We start from the raw sequence: 21765 nt of genomic DNA on the forward strand, positions 1-21765 counted from the left end.
ACATCACATTTATTTTGAATGGCATGCGATCGACGTATTGGGCACCCCTGATTTGGACTATATGTATTGTCCGTTAATTACGAAGCATCCCGTCATGCGCGGGGTTATTGTCCGGACAATTGAATCCGTACGGGCTGTTGTTTTCTTTTTACAAAGCAAGCATGATGGTCTGGAGAAATGGGGATTGTGTGGTGATTGATTTAGCCCTGTCTGAATCAGTATAGGGAACAGCTCAACAAAACACTGTGGGGAGAGTTCGTAGATTGTGTGCCGCTGTTGTTCCCCCGCTAAGCTAGTTTAGCTTCCCTGAAAAAAAGTGCGGTGCCTCAGCTGTTTTTTGTTATTGTTCCGGGTTCAGAGGTCACACAGCCCGTCGTCTGTTATGTGAGCGCAGTCCACCGAAAACATTATATTTCCCACAATTTAAGCTTCTGCATTTTCCAAATGCACTAGTATTATTCAAACGTATTGTTCGGTTCGTAAGCCTCGTACCGAACGGTGTAATACGAATATGTGTATTATTACACCAATAGAAACAAATAACCATAGCTGTGGCGTCATAATGAGCTTATTAGGAGATGACTCAAGTGTAGTAGGACAGCACAGAAGGCCCAGGTATAAAATGCACGGCCTGCCACTGTCAAGTAATGCACAATATTTTCAGCACTAGGATTCAATATCTGATCCCAATGTGAAAAAACACTGCCTGCACTGCACACTCAACTCGTATCCAAAAATGACTGGATTAGATTTGATACTGAAGAAAATATCAAACATGATGATTTTGAGGTGAGATTTATTGAGCAGACTTGCAGCTAGCAAAGCTAATACTAGGATTGGTCATTTTGGACAAACTGGTGTATTCTTTTAGATTGTAATAAATACTATAAACTCATTTTAATAATTAGATTAGGGCTGCACAATGAATCAAAATGTATTTGAAATTGCAGTAAAATATTGTGGTGTTGCAGAGATGTCCTAACCAACACACCATATTCTACAGACTAGAGAAACATGTTTGTTTGAAACAGATCCATGCGAAAATCACACCATAATAATGATAATAATAATAATTTAAATATGTTTTTCAAAGAAAGGAGACTATTACAATTAACATCCCCTCAAATATCCCAAATCGTATTGCAATTGCAATATCAGTCAATGTGATTGATATTTTTTTTAAATCACTCCCACATATACAGTATTTGACAGATTCACAACCTGCTTACTGTTCTGCACTGATTGTCAATATGTTCTGTTACAACTAAGGAGTATGTGCTTGAGAATATTTTGAGTTGTCATTAAAGATGTGTAAGGTTTGGAGAGACACTTGCTGAACTCAAACCTATAACTACTCAGTTTTGGTGGTCTCTGTTGCCTCCACTACACTGTAACACCACTGTCACTCCACACACTGTATCTCCCAACACATCTGGCTGCTGACTTATCGGACAGACGACTCTGTTAAGGTTGAGAGCTGAGAAAGACTGACTGCTGTACCAACATACAAACACACACACACACACACACACACTGCTGAGACGCAGTAGCAGACTCTCATAATGTGGATGACACTTCAATCTAAATACAAGCTAATGAAAGAACCTCCCTGGCACTGAGGACATTATTGACATATAATCCCATCCCCCAGGACAGGGAAACCATCTTTTTCCATCCATAAGCCAATCTAAATGGCCTGAAATTTTAATATGACATTTTAGGGAATTGGATTTATGGCATATCAGCAGAAATTCAGCCGATTGACAGATAAGAGTTGTGTGGTGCAGAGAGGGCCCGGTGCTAGTATTTGTCCCCGTGGCGCTGCATTCTGTCATCGATTTTCCTGGAGGATTATTATTCCAGTTTCTTCAGAGACTTGAGGCAGGATATGGGCTGGAGTCTACCTTCCCCTTAGCAAGATCATTCTAATTCAAAACCCTTTCCAAATGAGTTATTGACTTGGAGAGGCTTCTCTGCCATTCACAATCAGAGGCTTTTACTTACAATATCTATAGCTCTGGTCTCCAAACACCTGTCTCCAAGGCAGCGTTAGGAAAGATAGAGACTCAAATGGAAACAGAGGGCTTTCAGGTGATGGAACGGGCCCTCTGACAACCATACTGTAGATCCATAGGTTTTGCTGTAGGCATTTTTAACATATTTGTCACTATAAATGATGTTTTCAGTTTAGCATAGGGTCAGCAGTTAGTGAAATAATACCACTTCCTGATTAACCAGCTGTTTATTTAGGAAAAGTCTTGCACATTAGCCAGTACATCTGTATGATTTCTTAGAACGGAATCCAAGCTCACTACAGTTGACCTTCACCATGATGGAGCAAGAACATTTTTTTTTTACATTTATGATTAAAAATCGAGAGCACCGATTCTGTGAGGCTGTACAGTGGTGCGTTGCGCTAAATGCTAACATCAGCATGTTAACATGCTCTGAATGATAATGTAAACATGCTGATGGTTCACAGGTATATTGTTGACCAGGTTCACCATCTTAGTTTAGCCTGTTAGCATAGCAACATTTGCTATTTAGCACTAAACACAGTTGAGGCAGATGGGAATGCCAGTAGTTTTAAAGGTATTTGTTCGCAAACCAAAGTATTGGACAATTAAATGTTTCAAACTGGCAATCGATCTGAGACAAATCACTTAAAACCACAAATGCCAACCTCGAGGTTGCACTAGAGGAAAAGTGAAGGGATAACCAAACTTATTAGGATTCATCTTCTGGGGACCATGAAGGTCAATCCAAACAATTGGTCTGGACCAAAGTGGTGGACCAACCTAATTTTCCATCTCTGGAGCCACGTTTTTATCATGGCCAAAACAATTTAGTATTCCTTTTAAGCCCACGGAACTCCTAAGAACCCTTGGATCCAATTTGCCTTCAAGGGAAAACTGTTCTTTGCCTCCATACACATCAAACATCATTATTGGATAAAAAACAAGCTCAGACTATTATCAACAAAATATATTCCTCCCATGCATTAAACAGAAATTCATAGTCAAGGCAAACTGAAACTGCTTGATTGTAATTGAAGATGTTTTATCATTCATCTGAATGACTTCTAATTCTAATGGCAGGAGTGGATGTCACACTTCCTAGTGAAGGAGTACATAACTGAGGGCAGACCTGAAACCCCTACCTGAAAAACAACAGCATCGTTTGTTTGTTCAAATGCTTAAAACAACCATATTCTAAGTTTTCCTGACAAGTGTTCTCTTGTTGTCATGCAAGTAATGAAAATCTTCTCCAAAAAGCCAAGAATCTGGTAGTCAGACATACTGTTGCACAGCGCCTGCAGAATGGAGGATCGGTGGGCAAAGAAAGTGTATGTCAGTCAACGTTGGATTATTTGAACCACCATCATGCTCTTTCACTAAACTTAACCAAGTAGCTTTTGTTGCCTTAACCTAACCGTACATTAATCATAAAGGTGGTAGATCAGACATATGGGTTGATTCGTGGACCACTGACAAACAATGTATTTTGTCATTTGTTGTTACCATGGCAAGTATGTATAATTCAGGAACAGTGGATAGAAGGTAGCACAGAATTCTAACTGAAACCACACTGAATATGGTAAAGACCAATGTATTGCCCTGAGAGATAAGGTCTTCAGTCTGCCAGCCCAAATCCATTTTTTGGTATGTCCAGATTGCATCCAGATTGATTTTAAAAAAAGTCTGGACAGCAAAAAAACACGATATGTGATCTTTGAAAATTGTCTCCAAACCACATTTGGAGGATATTTGTAGTGTGATTCCAAAGGGATTTCTGCAGATGCATCTCAGTCCGGGCGCTCTGGTCGCTCAAATGTGATTTAAAGTATGGAAGTGGTGCTACTCATAGAGTGCTATGGAGTACAACAGAGGGGAACAACAGTTTGTGGACAGATGCAGAAATAAATTGTCTGTTAGCACTTTCACTATCACTCTGCTTTCACTTTCTGCTGTTTCCCCCTAACATCGCAAAGTATACCAGCCTACAGCATTGCTGAGATGGCCTGGTGCAATGGAGCAGTTCTGTGAGTACTAATGTTTCCGCGTTGGAAAGCAGCATCACCCGCGTAGCTACGTAGTAGGGATGTAACAATACGCATATTCCGTGAGCCTCGTACCGAACGGTTCGGTACGAGGCTCACGGTTCGGTACGCATGACAAACCGAACAATACATTTTAATAATACTAGTCCATTTGGAAAATGCAGAAGCTTAAATTGTGGGAAATATTATGTTTTCGGTGGAGCCACTGCTCTCAAACTGGCAACACACATGATGTAACGGACAGCGTGCTCTCTGACACGCCCACCACCAAAGAAAAACGTTCTACTCCAGTCGGACACTTTTGCGCTGTGAGATGTGCTACACGAAGCTAGCTCGGTGCAGTATGGCTAATAGACCAGAAATAGAAGATCCTCCAACGGCCTACAGGTCTGGTGTTTGGAGCCACTTTGGTTTCTGTGTGAACTATAAGGGCGATGGCGAGAGAGTGGTGGATACAAAAACAACGGTATGTCGCATTTGCTACACGAGTGTAGGCTACATCAGTGGGAACACCTCAAACATGTTAACCCATTTACACCGACATCACCGCAGTGTGGCAGTGAGTGGAACTAAACGAAAACCTGGAGCAGCACACACGCTTCAAACTCTCCCCGAAGCGTTTATGCAGCTGTTCCCTGCCGATTCGAACAAGGCTAAAGCGATCGCCACGACGATTGGTCCATTTATAGCCGCGGACATGAGACCGGACTCTGTAGTGTAAAACGCAGGATTTATGAATCTGCTGAATGTTATTGAGCCCCATTACACAATTCCTTCACAAGCCCATTTCAGCCAAACCGTAATTCCTGTTTTGTACAAGAAAACAAAAGCACAAGTAGAGAATCAAATGTCCGAGGCACTCGCTGTTGCTCTGACAACGGATGCCTGACTGTAACACACATTACCTCACCGCTGAATGGGAGATGAAGAGCCACGTTCTGCAGACCACTTGAGAGTCACACGAGCGAAGATTTGGCCCAAGAGATGACAGAAGCAGTGGAAGCAGTGGAAGTTGGAGGGAGCTAATGTAACTATTCCTGTGACTACTGATAATGCCAGAAATACAGTTAATGCTGTTGGAGCTGCTGGACTAGGACCACAAATAGGATGCTTTGCCCATGTCATTAATCCAGCATCTCACAAAGCAACGGCAGTGCAGCAGATCTCTGGCCTCCTAGCAAAGATCAGAAAGATTGTGACCTTCTTTCACAGAAGCACAACGGCAGCAAAATGATGATAGAGAAGATGTAAGTAACAATACTACATTTATTTTTTTAAGGAGCAGTTTTTGTTTTGTATGCTTATGTTGCTAAGAAGACACCCCAGAAGATGGGTCACTCAGGTATAGTTCCATCATTGTTCAAAGTCAGAAAATAACTTTATGATGTTAGTTTTAATGAATAAATATATTTTAAAATTAAGTACGTTTCTCTGGCATTTATAGTTTTCTACTGTATTGAAAACGCACCGAAACGTACCGAACCGTGGCACCACTGTATCGTACCGAACCGTGAATTTTGTGAACCGTTACACCCCTACTACGTAGTTACTGACGCCTTCGTCGTCACCACAGCAACCCATGCAGATAGGTTGATGGTGTCTGGTCACACAAATCCGATCTGGTCACTTACAAATAACAGTGCGGACAGTCTGTATTGAAAAACTAATTTTCCTGCAGTCAGAACATAACCTTAAAGCTCTTTATATAAGTTAAGAACAGGTCCAGAATCAGAATTTGCAGAGGCGACTCTGAATCAGGCAAAACAGAGCATTGGGGAAATTTATCTCAGCCATGGCCCTCAAGTGCACATGTATCATGGCTCCAGGATGCAGCTCTTAGTACACATTGCCTCAAGTGTAGGACAAACCACAAGAGCAGAATAGTCAGAGCAGAGGACAGTGTGTCATGAGGAGTCCTGGTTCGTATTACCGTCACAATGATACAGGGAATGGATCTGGTCACTTATGATCTCAGTGTGTTCCAGTACAGCAGGTACAGAGCGTCTCTGTCACTGTTAGTCCACACGGTAAGTCACCTCCAGCTCAGCCCCAGTCAGCATCTAAGACGCAGCTAATTACATCCACATACACGCCGTATTTGGCAAAAGCGACAGCAGGCAGAGACTTTGTTTTAAGCTGAGGGAAGGAGGCAGAGAAGCAGCTTTTAGAATAATCATTTCACGTGACGCATTAACCATCTTCATGCGTGGCAGTATCATGAGCCTGAGAGGAACATGGCATGCGTCCTGCCTCTCCCAGCCGGGAGAGACACAGCATCTAAAGCCAGCCATATCAGAAAAACACACACTGTGCATGGGGGCTTAACGCCTCGCCACCGCTCACCAGCTGCAGCTCGCTTTGTTCCCCGAAAATGTGAAACGATATATATATTTTATCCATGTAACTGATTTTGCCAGCCTGAGATAGTTTCAAATTTCTATAAACTAGCTATGAGTGAAATGTGAATATTTTAAGCAGCTTAGCACTGATTTAAATATATTTACCAGCAGTGTGTTGGCTGTGGGCCAAGACACTGTGTAATGCTCACAAAGCCACCACTGCTAAACTCAATTTAAGAAAGCTGATAATTCAGACTGGCAGCGCTAAGGCAAATAAAGTCATTTAAGTAAAATATTTAATTTTCTCTTGCTTTATAAAAACAGCAAGGAGAATAACACAGATATGAGTTGACATGGAGAGAACGTGGCAGAGAGGAAATCAGGCAACAATAACAATGACCAGACCAGTGTGGTGAGTCATTTCCTATGTCTGAATATACACAATAAAATAGTCATTGAAATACTTTGATCTTCCATTATAGAAATACTGAATACTCTGGCACAATACTCTGTAGTGTATGTAAAGGTTTGAGCTTGAAGTGCCAAGAAATATGTCAAGGAGATTGTTTAAAACCTGCTACATGTTGCAATGTTGCACACAAATGAAAAGTTTGAACATCGACATTTACGTGACAACTGCGCAAATTCCATCTGCTGATGAAGACCATGTGATCCAATCCAGTCCAGTTTGACTAAGCAATCCCAACTCAAGGACCACATACCATTATTCAGCCATATACATCATTTGTATGCCAAGTAGTCTGTTCTATGTAAATGCATCTATGTGAATGTGCTATACTCTGAACAAGTGACATTGTGTGAAATGTGAAAAGCAGATGGGTCTAACAGACACAGGACTTGCAATGAGGCCAGTGTTCGAGACTGGTGTCCCAAAGTGTTGTCTGTTTTTGTATCTTTTTAAGTTACGTTAGTTATTTTTCTGATGATTGTGAGGTTTCTTGTTACATTATTTCGGTAGGTATTTTACTTAGTTAAAGGTATTTTACTCAGCCCAACCTTGATGTTTTCCAAAACCTTACTAAGTGGTTTTGCTGCCTAAAACTAACTGAAGGCGTCGCCTCAGTTTTGTGCCTAAATATAACCGAAACCGTTTCACAATAACAATATGGCGTAAAATGGCACTCAAAAAACTTAAAATGCATATTAATGACACACGGAAAACTTGTGCTATTTATGATCTTTTCCATGAGATTGGGTCACCATGTCACATAGTTTTCATCAGTGGATGACATTTGCCCAGTTCTTCAGAGTTTTGCTGAGCCAACTCCATCTGCTGTTGAAGACCATGTGATATGGTCCAACATTGCCAAAAAAGAAGTCAATTGGACTTTGAGTTGGCAAACTACAGTACTATTTTCAAGGTCAAGTTCTAAAATGACCTTTGTGATGTGCAATATAGCTGAACAACCAGCAACACTTAAAACCATTTCACACAAAACACGTGCTAAGCAATCTGTCATTTTATGTTTCGTGTTTTGTGGATTAAAACCTTTTTACTTGGATTTTCGATTGCCGAGGATTGAGTTTTGTTAGTATTTTTATTTTTTGCTTTCGCTAACTAGCCACTGTGCAAACACAACATGCATCACTCCCTAAAGCCAGACTTTTTCTTTGTGTTTATAACAATGTATAACTAGAGGATATATCGGTGACAAGAAAGCAGCAAGCGTAATCTTTATTGAAGCCACCACATATGGTTGGCAGGGAACACCCTCAACCTTATAAAACATGAGCACTGTACTCTACTGTTTAAATAAGGCCAGTAAAGCTGCACCTCTTAGTAGGAAATCATCATAAACTGGAAGAACAAGTGAAGGGAAAGTGCTGCAATGGTGGAATGTGTTCTCTGCTGCCAAGGGCATAAAAAGAGTCACTGACACATCATATGCTTGAGTTACCCTCAATGAAGGATGATACGATGAGTGTTGCCATTCTGTGAAACCGTTGAACTTCTTTCCGTCTCAGCAAACATGCCTACTGGCTGAAGACAGGTTCCCGAGGACTGTATAATAAGGAATATACACTCACTGTGTCTTTCGTTCCAAGGCATTAACATTAAATGTCTATCAACTGTCTAGAGATGTCCATGATTTGGGCTAAATGGGAAAATATCAATGTACAGTTCTTGGGATCAATCCAACACAGGGTTGCCAAAAAGAAGTTACCAGGCTGACAACCAGCCATCATCGTTTGGTTGCAGAAATGGAAAAAAATGGTTGCCATTTTTAGTCACCTTGTAGTTTCAACAATTGAGATATTTGGCGGAGAAAATGAAGGCAAATGCTATCCTTGGATATCCAGTTTACTCAGCTGAGTCCTTGATGCCGCTGGAGCTGGGTTTACAGCAGGTTTACCTCTCTGCCGTCACTGCAGCATGACATCCAAAGATGGTAGCTAAATGCTTTGGCAACAGATAGAGGTTGTTCTGCTGTCCTCGTCTCAATGTCATGAAGCAGCCTTTGCCTTTGCCCGACACTGCCGGCTGTTAATTGAGTAACAATGTACATGTTTTACAATAAACTGTAATACCACATTTGAGTGAAAGACCTCTCTTGCAGAACACTTACACGTGGAAGAAGTCCAGATTATAATAGCTACATTTACACTGCAGAGAGGCATAATGAACACAAAGACACTTGAAGAACAGCAGTGAATTTCGGTCTAAATATATAAAAGACCTTTGTTCAGCATTATTGGTTTTGTATAGGTGCGCATTCTCTCCGGAAAGTCAGAGCAGATTGTTGTGCGGTCTCCATATCCGTAAATTTACAATGAGACAAGTCTGCAAAGATGAGTGTTCAAGGTTGATTATTTTCAGATAAAGGTTTGAGCTTTGAAGTTGACAAAAAGAAAAATAGGGGGAAAAAGTCATTTGATTGTAAAAGCTGAAATGGTTTCCATTAATCTGCAACTACGAAGGATTTATTTCTTAAAGATATTAAAGAGATGAGAATATGTTCTGCTCTGTTCATTTTTTTCATTAAATGGACTCGGAATACAATAATGGCTTTTGCAAAATATCTGTTGTGTCCTAGTCTCACACTGATAACTCAAGCACCAAATACCTGCTCGCATTCAAAACAGACAAAGCCAAGGGAATTGATTTTTGCTATCTTCCTATAAGAAAAATATCCTTCTCAACGCGGTTCCATCAAATCGGATTAGTTTCCTCTGATTGAGGTCAAATGTAGTTCAACCAGCACGCTTCTAATTGAAAAGATTCTTGATATCTTGAGCTTTGTTTCTCCAGGTAACCTTGAATTCTCACACTTCTTCTCAGTCAACTTGCTAATTCAAGTAGGGGAGATGTAGAGCTGGTAAACAAATTGCCAGAAAATGATCCTATTGAGCACAAGGATCTGAGTCTGACTGCTGTATCGAGTGTATACTGACTATACTGACAAAGCACTGCAGTTGTTGGAATGTGATTGCGGATTGTGAGATCATGAACAAAGACAATGAAGGGCCCTTTTGGTGACAGGTTACTTTACTCTACGGTAGTCATGCTGGTGTTGGATTATTTTATCTACAACCTCAGCCTCCATCTGCACTGCGTTTGTGTCAAAGGAAGAGTGCAGCATTTGAGTAAGCCAGAGATATAGTTAGTTTAGCTTAGCTTAGCATACAGACTGGAAACAGGAGGAAGCAGCATGTGTCACAGTGTCAGTAAAATGGCCTACTACAATTAGCTACAACATTATCATTAGTATGTGCATTTCTGCCAGAAATCCAGCCAGCTAGTTGATCAGTTAAGCAATTAATGAGATGTCGCAGGCACCCCTCAATCAAAACGTCAAACAACTGCAGCTCTACAGGACATTCTGCCCGGTTCTTATATTAGTCATGGGCATGTTAGAGATCCATCGGGTTGATCGACAAATATCAAGAAATAGCCTTATCATGTAACTGCATATCATACAAATTCAGACTTGCACATATTGTTACTTTGGACAGAGCCAGGCTAGCTGTGTCCCCCTGCTTCCAGTCTGTATGCTAAGCTAGGCTAAGCTAGGCTAACCATGTCCTGACTCCAGCTCTTGTCGCCCTTTCTTGTCTTGTAACAATGTTGGCCCAAATGTCGTGATGAATCTCAGTTTATTGCATCTTCTGCCTTGTGCATTGTGTGTGTTGTCGGTGCAACGTCTCTGCTGGGTTTTTAAACCCCGGAGCGTTTTTATCACGGCCCCTGCTGAATCTTTAACATGCTGCTTGGATTCATATTATAATCATGCTCAACCACAGAGCCTTTTTCTGCCAAATACTGTATATGAATTATCCATCTCCTTTTGATCTAAGCCTTTCTGACTGGACTGCAATTCATAATCCACGACATGCTCCATTTTTAAACCTAGACCTTATTTTCTTGGGTGGGTAGTTTGTTTTGTTTTTGTTTTGTTTTTTCTTCCATCATGAGTATTGAGTATGTTCAAGATTTTATATCTTACTTCACTAGCAAGTGTAATGTAGCTTCAGTTGGCAGGAAAATACTGCAGTTCAATACACATCCACAGGGGAAACAGAACAATTTTACGCAGCACATTACACACACACTGCAGTGAACCTGCATGCGTCCATCTTGTCTCCATTTAGCCACAAGCAGGACATGTTGCAGCGTTTCACCTGCCATGTGGCGTCACAAACTTAGGTAGTGTGACAACACACACAGCAAACCTAATGGGCAATCCATCAAGTATGGTGGTCCAAGTATTAAATATTAATTTAATGAGTTCATTTCATTTTTCTCAGTTTTTGTAAACTCTATAGACAAATAATTGCAGTCTCTACCATTGCTTAGATGATACTGAATTGTCCCTACTGATATACTGATATACCAACATAACTTAGTAGAGTAAAACGTTAAGGTAGTGGTAGAGTTGTCGGGTTTACATATTGTCTGTAACAATTTGCCTTTTTCTCTGTTTTCTGTTTTACACATGGTCAACTGGCTGCAGGACTGGCAGTGGCTTCTGTCAGAGAAATGAACAGTGTCAAATGTATAGCTACAGTTGGTAACTTCAATAAAAAATAACGCTTTGCCATATTTGCTCAAACTGTCACTATATTCTGACAGTAGTACATGAGACAGATAATTCCTCGGCCTGCTTTTAGTGCTCCTAAAGGCATTTGCAAGATTCCAATCAAACTGTCAAAGAAAGTTTGCTCCAGCTGGTGGGCGGTGCTTGGTTTTGGCTTGACTGTTTTCAACATGGAGGGCTCATTTTAAAGCAAAACAGCACACAGAGGCAATGCAGTAACAGAGTGGTTGTTTTTTTTCAAATGTTATCACCACTGCTTAGTTTTACAGTTTGAATGACATAGAAAAAGAGAGAGTGCACATAAACACAACAAGGTTGGATGTCAAGAAAGTTAGGGTTTATAAACCAAACCTACATCCTCAGTAGACATACAACACATACACATGTGCTCATGAGAATAATAGATGAATCATACACTCAGTCCAGGGGATGATCCACTCCACACAGCTACACAGAGTGGATACGTCACACATTCTATTCTGTGCCAGAAGTTTGGTCTTGAACTGCATTTTGTTTTGGCTCTGAACAAAAGATCAACAGGCTCAAAGTGAAAAAAGGCCATTCTTCTTTACTGCTCATACAAGCAGTACCACGACTCCATGATCAGTATTAGACATCTGGGCTGCTTTTTCTATTACAATATCCATTATATATCTGGTCATATATTTCTGCATAAAGACTGATATTTAAGCTTTGCGTCTGGGTTGGTGCAGGTCTCTGAGTGAAAGGTGCAGCGTGTCGTTTCTCAAACCCCTCTCCCTCCCCTCCTTCGCCTCTTTGTCTGTGTTGAAGAGGATAAACATGTTGGAAGGGATTTTTCCATCACTGTCTATCCTTCCACCATCTGTCACTGCCAGACTCTCTGATAGCTTTAGCTTTACTTTTGCACTGACTAAATACTGCTCTCACTGTTTTGGGCCGTAACGCAAATTTCTCTTCAAATCCAACCAGTGGACAATTATAGACTTAATCTTATAGTTCTAAATTTATAATTATTGGTTTGTTGTCTATTTGACTCTGAAGAACAAAAATATAGTTGTATATTTGTATGCTTTGATGAGGGCCTTTTTGGTACAGTTCAAGTGTCAGAAAAGACTGTTCTCACTTTCTACAGTTTGGGCAAAAACACCACTTAGTTAGGTTTGAAAAAATGTGTCTTTGGGCTTCAAAAATTGGATGCACTACATGTCCATACCAGACTTCTAAACCCTTCATTTCTGCTTCACTCCATAACGCTCACCCTCTTTCCTTGCCACTGCCACAATAGACGTAATTCCAAGGTTACTGGACGGAGAGGTGGCAGATCAGCCATGTGGGTTGTTTAGGAAAGTACTGACAGACAATTTTGTCATTCACTTGTGAGGACTTGTTGGAAACAGAATATGTGTACAAGGATGATGCTTTTCTCTATTCTGCTTGGTATTCCATGGAAAGACCAACACCCACAAAGAGTTTGTGGTTTCTGGCTTCCTCTGCAGCACTCAGCCTCAAGCCATTGATGTATACTGTAGACTTAAATCTTTCAATATAAGTTTATCCTTTATTTTTTTTAAATGGCGAGTAATTTCATAAAGCAGCTGGTCACTGTCGTGTTTAGCAAACATCATTCAAATAAGTATAATTAGTGTATTTGTTGGGGACTATTTCCAGTTGTGGATTAAAAAACGTTTATTGCTTTTGTCACTATATAGCAGTGGTGGGCCGTCAAGCCTTCTCTGCTGGCCTAAACAGAATCACAAAGTTATAGCTATTTTATAATTTAATATTTTTTCTTAAATACACTACATGTATCATAATTTATAAAAATATTTTCCTCATTATTTTATTTTCTCATTGCACAGCTACTGTGTTCCTCAGTTGCTCTGCTTCCAGTGCAGCTTGTTTTAAGTAGAGCTTTTATCCAATCAGATTTCACCTCTGTGTCTCTAGGTAAGAAGAGAGGCCCAGGCCTGCAGACTCACCCAGTGCTACCATGTGCAGTTTAAGTGAATGGGGACGATATTGTTGATTGTCATAGTCTTCAACCAATCATATCTTTAGTTTGAAATTCTTAGACACGCCAGAGCGGCCTGCAGGCCTACAACTACGTCAGCATTACTCCAGCTCACTTTGCAGGAGTGAGGTGCCGTGTGCTGTGATTGGTCAGTGGGCGAGTAGTGACTATTAGAAAACGAAACTTAACTTGCCAGCAGAGCTTAGTTGGAGGAGTTTATTTATTTTTTTACCTAGCTTTGTTTTTTTAGCACTCAACAGCTGAATAAGGAGGAGAAACGGATTTATTGGCGGAGTTACTGACAACGTCTTTCTCAAGAAAGACATTTCAGGAAAAGCTGGACATCGTAAGAAATGGTCAGTCAACACCACAGCTGGCAGCCCGGACTCAGCCAGGAAAAGGATTTGTATGAACGGTACTTTTTGCTGACAGCGTCGGAGAAGCGTTGCACATTTTATGGCTGGGTTTGGAGCTATGCTACGCTAACCTGAGGACACCATAGCATTTGAAAACTTTTGGAGAGACTCGAGTGGATCTACAACTCAACGAACACTTTCGCAGGGAAACAGCTCCACAACCGCGGCCCGACGTGTGGTCTGCGCCGGCCGGTGGGTGCCTTGACGTGCGGTCTGTGCCGGCGGGCTCCCGGCCCTGCTGCGAACCTGCTGCAGCAGACCAGCGAAATACAACTGAGGCTCGACTGTCATCACTGGCTCCATGAATCGAGAAGGACTTCTTACTGGAACTGAAACGATGTACTGGGATTAAACTCTTTAAGTTTCGGTAAGTCACAAACTGCGTCAGTTTTTTTACATAGTAACGTTACTACTGTTCATTTGTCTATCGTGTCGTTTTTATGAATAGTATTTGAATGGCTCGTGCTCTTATGTGGTGGAATGCGTGGATCTGCTGCAGGTTTGCTGGATTGATGTGTCATAATGAGGTTATTAGGAGGTAAATCAACTGTAGTAGGACAGCACAGAAGGCCCAGGTATAAAATGCACGGCCCGCCACTGCTATATAGTATTATAATATGTAACATCTCTGAGCTGTCTCTCCAGAAAACTCCTACGCCTACATTTACATTGATGAACTGGAAAGCAAATAGGGAAATTAGCTTGTTCATTGAGGGATGCTTTGATTATCACCTCCCATTTCATACCTCATGCTCTCCATTGTGCATTGATTCGCTTTCCAAGCAGCTCACGTTTCTCTGCAAATCTCCTTATTTACAAGTCATCAGTGAGGCGGGGGCCGGAGCCTGGGGGATAATGTCAACTTTTCTGTTCACTTATTGACAGCCTGCCTTCTCAGTTTTTTTTCTAAAGAGGGTTTTTCTAGCCTCGACCTGCAACATTTAACTTGTCTGCCCCATTACGCGGTGACCTTCCTACTAATGCCGACCCCGTCAGCCGCGTCTCTCCCGAGACACAGACATAGAGAGAGAGAGTATAAATCGATTGATTGATTAATTGCTTTTATAGATCCACAAATACTGCTTGAAAATGCTTCTTTTGGATGTGAGGAAAATCCAGGATGTCCATGACTCTGATGAAAAATGTTCTATTTAATCCATGACTTTCCATACTTTCCATTACATTACATTACAGTCATTTAGCAGACTTACAATAAGTGTATTCAACATCGGTATTCAAGAGAACTACTAGTCACCAAAAGTCATAAGTGCATCTCCTTTTTTAAACAAGTATCTAAGAGCATAAATCAGAGCAAGAGTACAGTGCAGAAACAAACTAATACAATAAGTGCAACAAACTAGTATGAATACATACTATGTTAATTGGACCACTTCCTTGACCAAAACGTTTTTGCTCATGTTACTTTTCTAAAGAAGGGACCGTGGGCCTTCCATTTCCAGCTCATGCAATGTATGTGTGAAATACAATCTGCTGTGTTCCTGTGAAGTGATCCTGAATATTGCTTCTCCTCCACACAAGCAATCCAATTTCCTGACCTCAACTGTCTGCAATGCAACACCTCAAAAACTCGACCACTTCAGCAGACCCAGCAGGCCAGAGTCATAGTCACAGAGCTGGCAGGTCGCTTGTTGCTGTGGTTCAGTCTATCGCTGCTTACAGCTGATCTGTATCAAGCTTTATCTTCAACGGGCCAAGGGACAATGCAGTTATGTGCTTTCTATCATCAGAGGTTGTCAGCATGTGAGACTCTGTCTGTGACAATCACACCATGGGAGCTCTTACCCTGCTTCATTGTCCTTGTTCTCTGCACAGCTATTTAGAAATATGATCTTTCTCCAAAGGTCTTTTAAGAAGTCACAATGGGAATCTGCAAAAAGCTTTTCTTTATCACAGGACCTGATCAGATTGATTAAGAACAACAACTGTGGCATTCTTACTCAGAGCTTTTTCTTTCTTGTGCTTGAATTTCAAAATGGAAATCCGATTTAGCTATCCATCACTCATGCACCATAATTCTTCAAAGGGCTGAGTGAGTTGAACCATTTGCAAGCTCCTATTTTGAAGAATAGCTATAGCAATTGGATGGTCAAAACATATCTGGAAATGTAATGTTGGTTTTATTGTATTAATTGCACAATCTTTTCATGTCATTTCTCAGAGTCCAAGCTGCTCCAGAAGCAGAGCAAATCCCCTTTGTGAAATCACAATTCAGTTGGTGGAGTTAAAGCACAGTTTTGACAGTGGACAAGTTAAGGTATAGGACATGGCTAACATTGTGAGGCCCTTGCTCCTGTTTAGAGATACACTTTAAATTGCTTGATAGCACTCAATAACACCCCTACATTTCTGAAATTTGGGGATTTAAAGATATCATTCAGTACTAAACCAGAAGTATTCGTTTTAACAGTGCACATTAGCCATACTAGGTTTCTATATACATTAGCTTTTTAGCTTAGCTTGTTGACCTTCCACACTCAAGAATGCCATGGTTACAGCAGCCATTACAAGGACACTAATAATGGACAGTGACTCGTCACAAGGAGCACTATTCAGCCCGTGTCTTCACTTTGTCAACACTCAGAAAATAACCCTGATGATGTCACCGGGGACAGATGATCAGATGATGAAACCAGGGTTTAAGATTTTACATTTTTTATTTTCAACAGAAACCTTACTTAAAAACTGGGCGTGAGGAGTTTGATAGACATTGGCTTTTACCACAGCAGGCGGTTCTAGTAAAAGATACTGTTGAGTTGCATCACGGGAAGCGTAGGATCCAGTGTTTTTGGAGCTTGATCCATAGAAGCGACCAAAAGTCAGGATATCTCAGTGTCTGCTGCTTAGCTTTTTAACAAGTTTTGTTTAATCTGTCCCTCAAAAGTTTCCCCACCTTCATTGATGTGCAATACTTAACTGTTGGAGTGCCCCTTTAATATTCATATTTAGTTGTACTCTGATCAGTGTTCTCTCTTTGCAGCTTAGCTTTAGCCCAATCAATACAGTTATCTCCCTAGCCACTGATTTGCTCCTGGTGAATGTTTTCACAGCTCAAACTGGAATCTGTCACATTCCGTGATGAAACCTTGAAAAGACACACATTAAAGGCCCACAGATGAAACCGATTTGTCAACAGACAAATGGTGGTAGCTGATAAAAATGCCTTGGCAAAGGACGAGAGGAGGAATAAATGCAATCACAAGACATGTTGTCCGACAGACAGATTCCGGTTGTAACCGCTCAGCTTCAGCCTTCTGACTCTTCGGCTGTCAGATACAGGCCTATTTAACCCACCGTGATGAAATAATGGGAAGGAATGGGGTACAGGGTGCTTCTACACATGGACTGAAGGACGGAAACCAGTCACGGGTGTAACGGGACTACCCTGCAGGCCAGAGGTTCGCAGGGTTTCACCTATTTATCCATTTTCTCTTTGATTCAGATCCTACAGCTCCATCAGAGGAAAAATCAATCCGCACCTCATCAATTTGCATTCATGAATTAAAGAAATGTACACTGCTGATTTAATTACTGAGGATGTTCCTTCTATATGCTGTCGTACCAGTGCAGTTTCTTCCAATCCAAACACAAAACAACATTGGATTATTCAACCAAAAGTTTGTACGACATTGTAAATGCGTCTGTGTGTTGTTCATAGAAGTAGCAATCTGCGTACTTCTGTATCTACATGCGTTGATTGTGGTGTGTGCTAACACATTCTGACATGGATGTTTCTTAGTGTCTAACAATTGCAGCATAATATTGTCTTTAGTGCATGTTTCTATTTAACATAGTTATCCCTTATTTTATTTGCTTTGTGTGTGTTGACTTTGAGAGCCTCTCTGTTGTCTTGTTAGTACTTGACAATGTATATGAGTCTCCTGAGTGATGATACTACGTATATTAATACTCTCAAAATAAAGGGGCAAATTATGGCTCAATAGGTAATTCAAAAATGTTCCTTGCAGCACATTCATCACGGTTCTGAAATTTGGATGAGGCTTGTATGTATTGTGTAAAAAAAATATACAGTTTAGTCTTTTTTCAAATTATAATATTGAAGCTACTGTAATAAATGTATGTTTTTCTCACACACATATGCACACATGCCACTACCTGATTTATTACTTTACTAATTAAATATACTGTAAAATGTGAATTATTGAATGAATATACAATAAGTGTATCGCTCATAAAGAGCTGACACTATGCACACACACACACACACACACACAGGGGTGTAGTGTGAGGGGCGTTGATATCTGCACACGTTAAACCTTTTAAATGTGAAACTTTCCAAACAGCAACAAGTTACAAATCATTCCCATATAAATGTATCTTGTTGGCAGCTTTGTACTATAGTAGTGCAGGTCTGTGCCAACTCTCTACACGAGGACTCTCCTGCTATTGCTCCTAAACGCCACACTGCAAATAACATTCAGAACAGCAACTTTCCCACAAGTGAGGAACGGGAGGGAAAGTGAGTCACAGGTCGGGGGTGGGGGCAGAAACAGGCACAGAAACACACCAATTTAAACTTTTAGGGCTGCATGAGAGAAAAAAGAAGAAGTAGCTCACCAAATCTCAAGACGTGTGGCATCCCATGAGAATATCCCACACAGTGTAATAGCAGCAGTAGAAGTCTGACGGTACACCTGACGCTGGCGTTAGGTTTCAGCAGGGAGGTAATTTTCATGGTGCTTGTGTGGTGCTCAGGATTTTTATTCCCTGAATCGGTATATTCCACAGAATAGTTTTCTCTTTAACGTGAAGCAGGGCGGTTGGGCACCACCGGCGGGCTGGGCAACGGTTTCCCCACATCCATTTAGCAAAAAAAAGCACTACGTGTCCAGCTCACTGCGCCAAGAAGAAACAGCCCTCCGACTCAGCTGAGGAAGATGATGGTGGAGGTGGTGGTGGAGGTGGCTGGGCATCCATGTTAGGCAGGGCAGAGCTTGAGGAAATCCATCTACTGAAAGACACAGGCAGAGATTGGAGGAGGGGGTGAGAGGGTGTGTGTGTGTGTGTGTATGTGGGGGGGGGGGGGGGGGGGGTCCAGTGTGACCATGTGAGAGTGTGAGTGAAGCGGCGGTCTCAGCAGCCTCGCCAGCCCGAGCTCCTCCTGCTGCACTGCCGCACAGCATCTGACGTCGAGCCAACACTAGTAGTGGGGGAGCGCACGCGGTGGATCGGGCATGTTTCTCGGCTACTGCTGACCACACTTCGCCCCTTGATCTATATCGCCTGCCGAAGTTGTCATGCCTTCCCCACTCCTCCCTAATGCCGTGTCCCCGACCAGCTAGAGCCGCCGCTCTCCCAGTTTTCTCCTCGGTTCGGTTCAATGGCCGTTACTGGCAGCGGAGCGCCGCCGTGCACGGCCGTAAGAGCCAATGTATGAATGTGTTCAGACCGCCTGTGTCTGATCGGAGTCACTCAGGCTTGGATTCCGCGAAGCGAAGGAACAGCCTCTGCTCACCGCCGTTGTGTTTCAGTACTGCTCTGTATGTTTCATTATTACTTTTATTTTCTACTTTTCCTACGACCGAGACCGAGTTAGATAAGAGCATTACATTTGAATTGAATGTGTGTCGTCTGACTGGCAAGAAGTGTCTTATCGGCTCCTTTGTATGACTGCTCCCGGACTGAAAGGCGAGGACATATTAAGTGTCATATTCAATATTTTCCCATAAACTAGACTGTGGCCTTTAAAACCTGTTATTTACAAATGCATCTCAAAATTCCATACCGATTATGTATAAGATAGTTTGACTGGATAGCTAGATAAAGAAGCACAATTAGGCTACTGCTGTATTATTTCCAAGGTCGGCCAATGAGTTGTCAGTCGAATTCTGGTTGGTGAATCTGATGCACAATTTCTAAATATGATATATATTTTGTTCTTTAAACTTCACGATAAAGAGAGGATGAGGAACAATGCATAAATAGAGGTCAAGCTGATTTAAACGTGGAGCAAATAAAAAGAGTGGCAAGCTGCTCCCTAATGCACGCGTTCTTCACTAAATTTGAATTAACAGCATTTTCAGGAAAACATTAAGTTTTGACAATATGTGATATCGTTAGTTGTGTTATTGGTATTTAAGACAGCATGTAAATATGTTACCTGCTTTATGTGTAGGCCACAGCTGACAGAGCTGTGTTTTTCAAGGAGTCTTTGCGTTGAGGAGTTTTCAGCACCACGGACAGAGACTCCATTTAAAATAACAATATCTTTGCATTGAGAAGGTTCCAGCAGCACAGATGTTGCCAGCTCCCCTGCTCCTTTGCCTCCTCAATTAGCAGCAGGTCATTCTGTTTGGACCAAATCCATGCGATGATACAGTTTATGCCTAAAGGTTAAATATCGCTCCACAATAACGCCTGCTGCCACACCAGCATTCAACACCCTAATCCCTACCGTGACTGCCCAACATTTTTGGAAAGCTAAAATGAACTAATACGTAAATTGGGACGGGCTGAATGTGATTTAAAAAATAAACCAATGTCATAATTATCATTAAGTGATTGGGACATAATTTGCACTGTGAGACAGCACGGCATGTAGTGGGACTTACAAGTTGATTTCTCCGTTTTTAGAATGTTGGTTATTATATATATATATATATATATATATATATATATATATATATATATATATATATATATATATATATATATATATATATTAGTAGCAAATTGTAGAGCTTGTCTTTAGGTGTCCTGAGCCAAAATGTGACTAATGAGCGAAACGAAAAAACACGTCTGTGATTTGTTTGCCTCTCTATTATCAGCAGTAAATCTGCTCATCTCTAAATCTGTGTTTAACGCAAAGAGGTCATAATAAGAAAGAGCAGACGTGAACTAATATCAAGAACACGTAGCAGCAGCTCTGATCGACGTGCATAACGGCCAGAAAGGTGCGGGGTTGGCAAGGGGAAAACACAGTTGGCACCAGTTCATATACTCCTCGTTTTTGTATATTCTGCTCTTTTTACAGATGGAGCTACAGCTCAACAAATGCCCCTTTGAGCACGTGGAAGGGGCTTTAAACCAGGCTGAGAAGAGCATCTCCGCCGGGCGCCGCTGCGAGATGATAAAGTTGATTTAAAGCTAATGTCCTCATCAACAATGGGATTTAAATGCGCGGCTCGTCTCCGCGAGTTCCCAACCAGCCCCGTGAACTACAGGCGTTATCTATGGATCATTCATAAAGCGGATCACGGTAGGCATTTAACTCGTCTCCAAATAGAGGTCGAGCAAAGACGCGGGAGGTCACATATTTCCGAGGCTTATCAAACCGCAAGTCGGAGCCTATTTCTGACACATTTAGTCTTAATGCTGTTTTGCTTCTAGGTGGGCAGCTTCAAAGCGGCTGTGCCTTCTAAACTCACGGATGAACTTCATACCTGACCGGCGCGGTGTGTAACGGTGTTTTCTGCGCGTTGGATAAATATGTTCACAATCTCGTACTTCGACCTCATCTGTTAACAAAGGTATAACTTGTTCCTGAAAATATTGAACGGCAAAAATATTGAGCAGAATAGACATGTAAATATATGTAAAGTTTGATAGAACGGGCTTACCCTAGGTAGAGCTGGAGCAGGGAAGAGTCACCAGAGCAGCACAAAGAAGTTGGTTTGTTCTATGAAGGAGCCGAGTCGCTTCCCCCGCACTTGCATCTGGTAGCGCTGCGCTCCGGCCGTAGGGGAGACACGCCTCCTGTCGGACGGCAGAACGCACTGCTTAAAGCAACTAGGGGGGCACACTCCGGACCAGGGGACTCACCCACATGGAATCTGCTGTTTTCCCCAGCGGACGAGACTGAGTGTCAGGTCGGGCTGAGGCGCATTATGATCCTTTATCTGCTCGATAGTTCAGCCACGGC

At 41.6% G+C, this 21765-nt stretch overlaps 1 protein-coding gene across 1 annotated transcript in view; it reads right to left on the minus strand.

Annotated features, from left to right (window-relative positions):
* grik2 (glutamate receptor, ionotropic, kainate 2) overlaps window positions 1-18579 on the minus strand; it is a gene marked incomplete at both ends in the record, with an annotated part of 286105 nt that extends 267526 nt beyond the window's left edge. The window contains one exon of the mRNA XM_079164096.1: window positions 18462-18579. Within this exon, the coding sequence (XP_079020222.1) occupies window positions 18462-18579 (118 nt within the window). The remainder of the gene's footprint in view (window positions 1-18461) is intronic.
* Between the last annotated feature and the right edge of the window lie 3186 nt (window positions 18580-21765).

The sequence above is a fragment of the Pholis gunnellus genome (genome assembly GCF_910591455.1).
Source record: "Pholis gunnellus genome assembly, chromosome: 8".
Classification (NCBI taxonomy): Eukaryota; Metazoa; Chordata; class Actinopteri; order Perciformes; family Pholidae; genus Pholis; species Pholis gunnellus.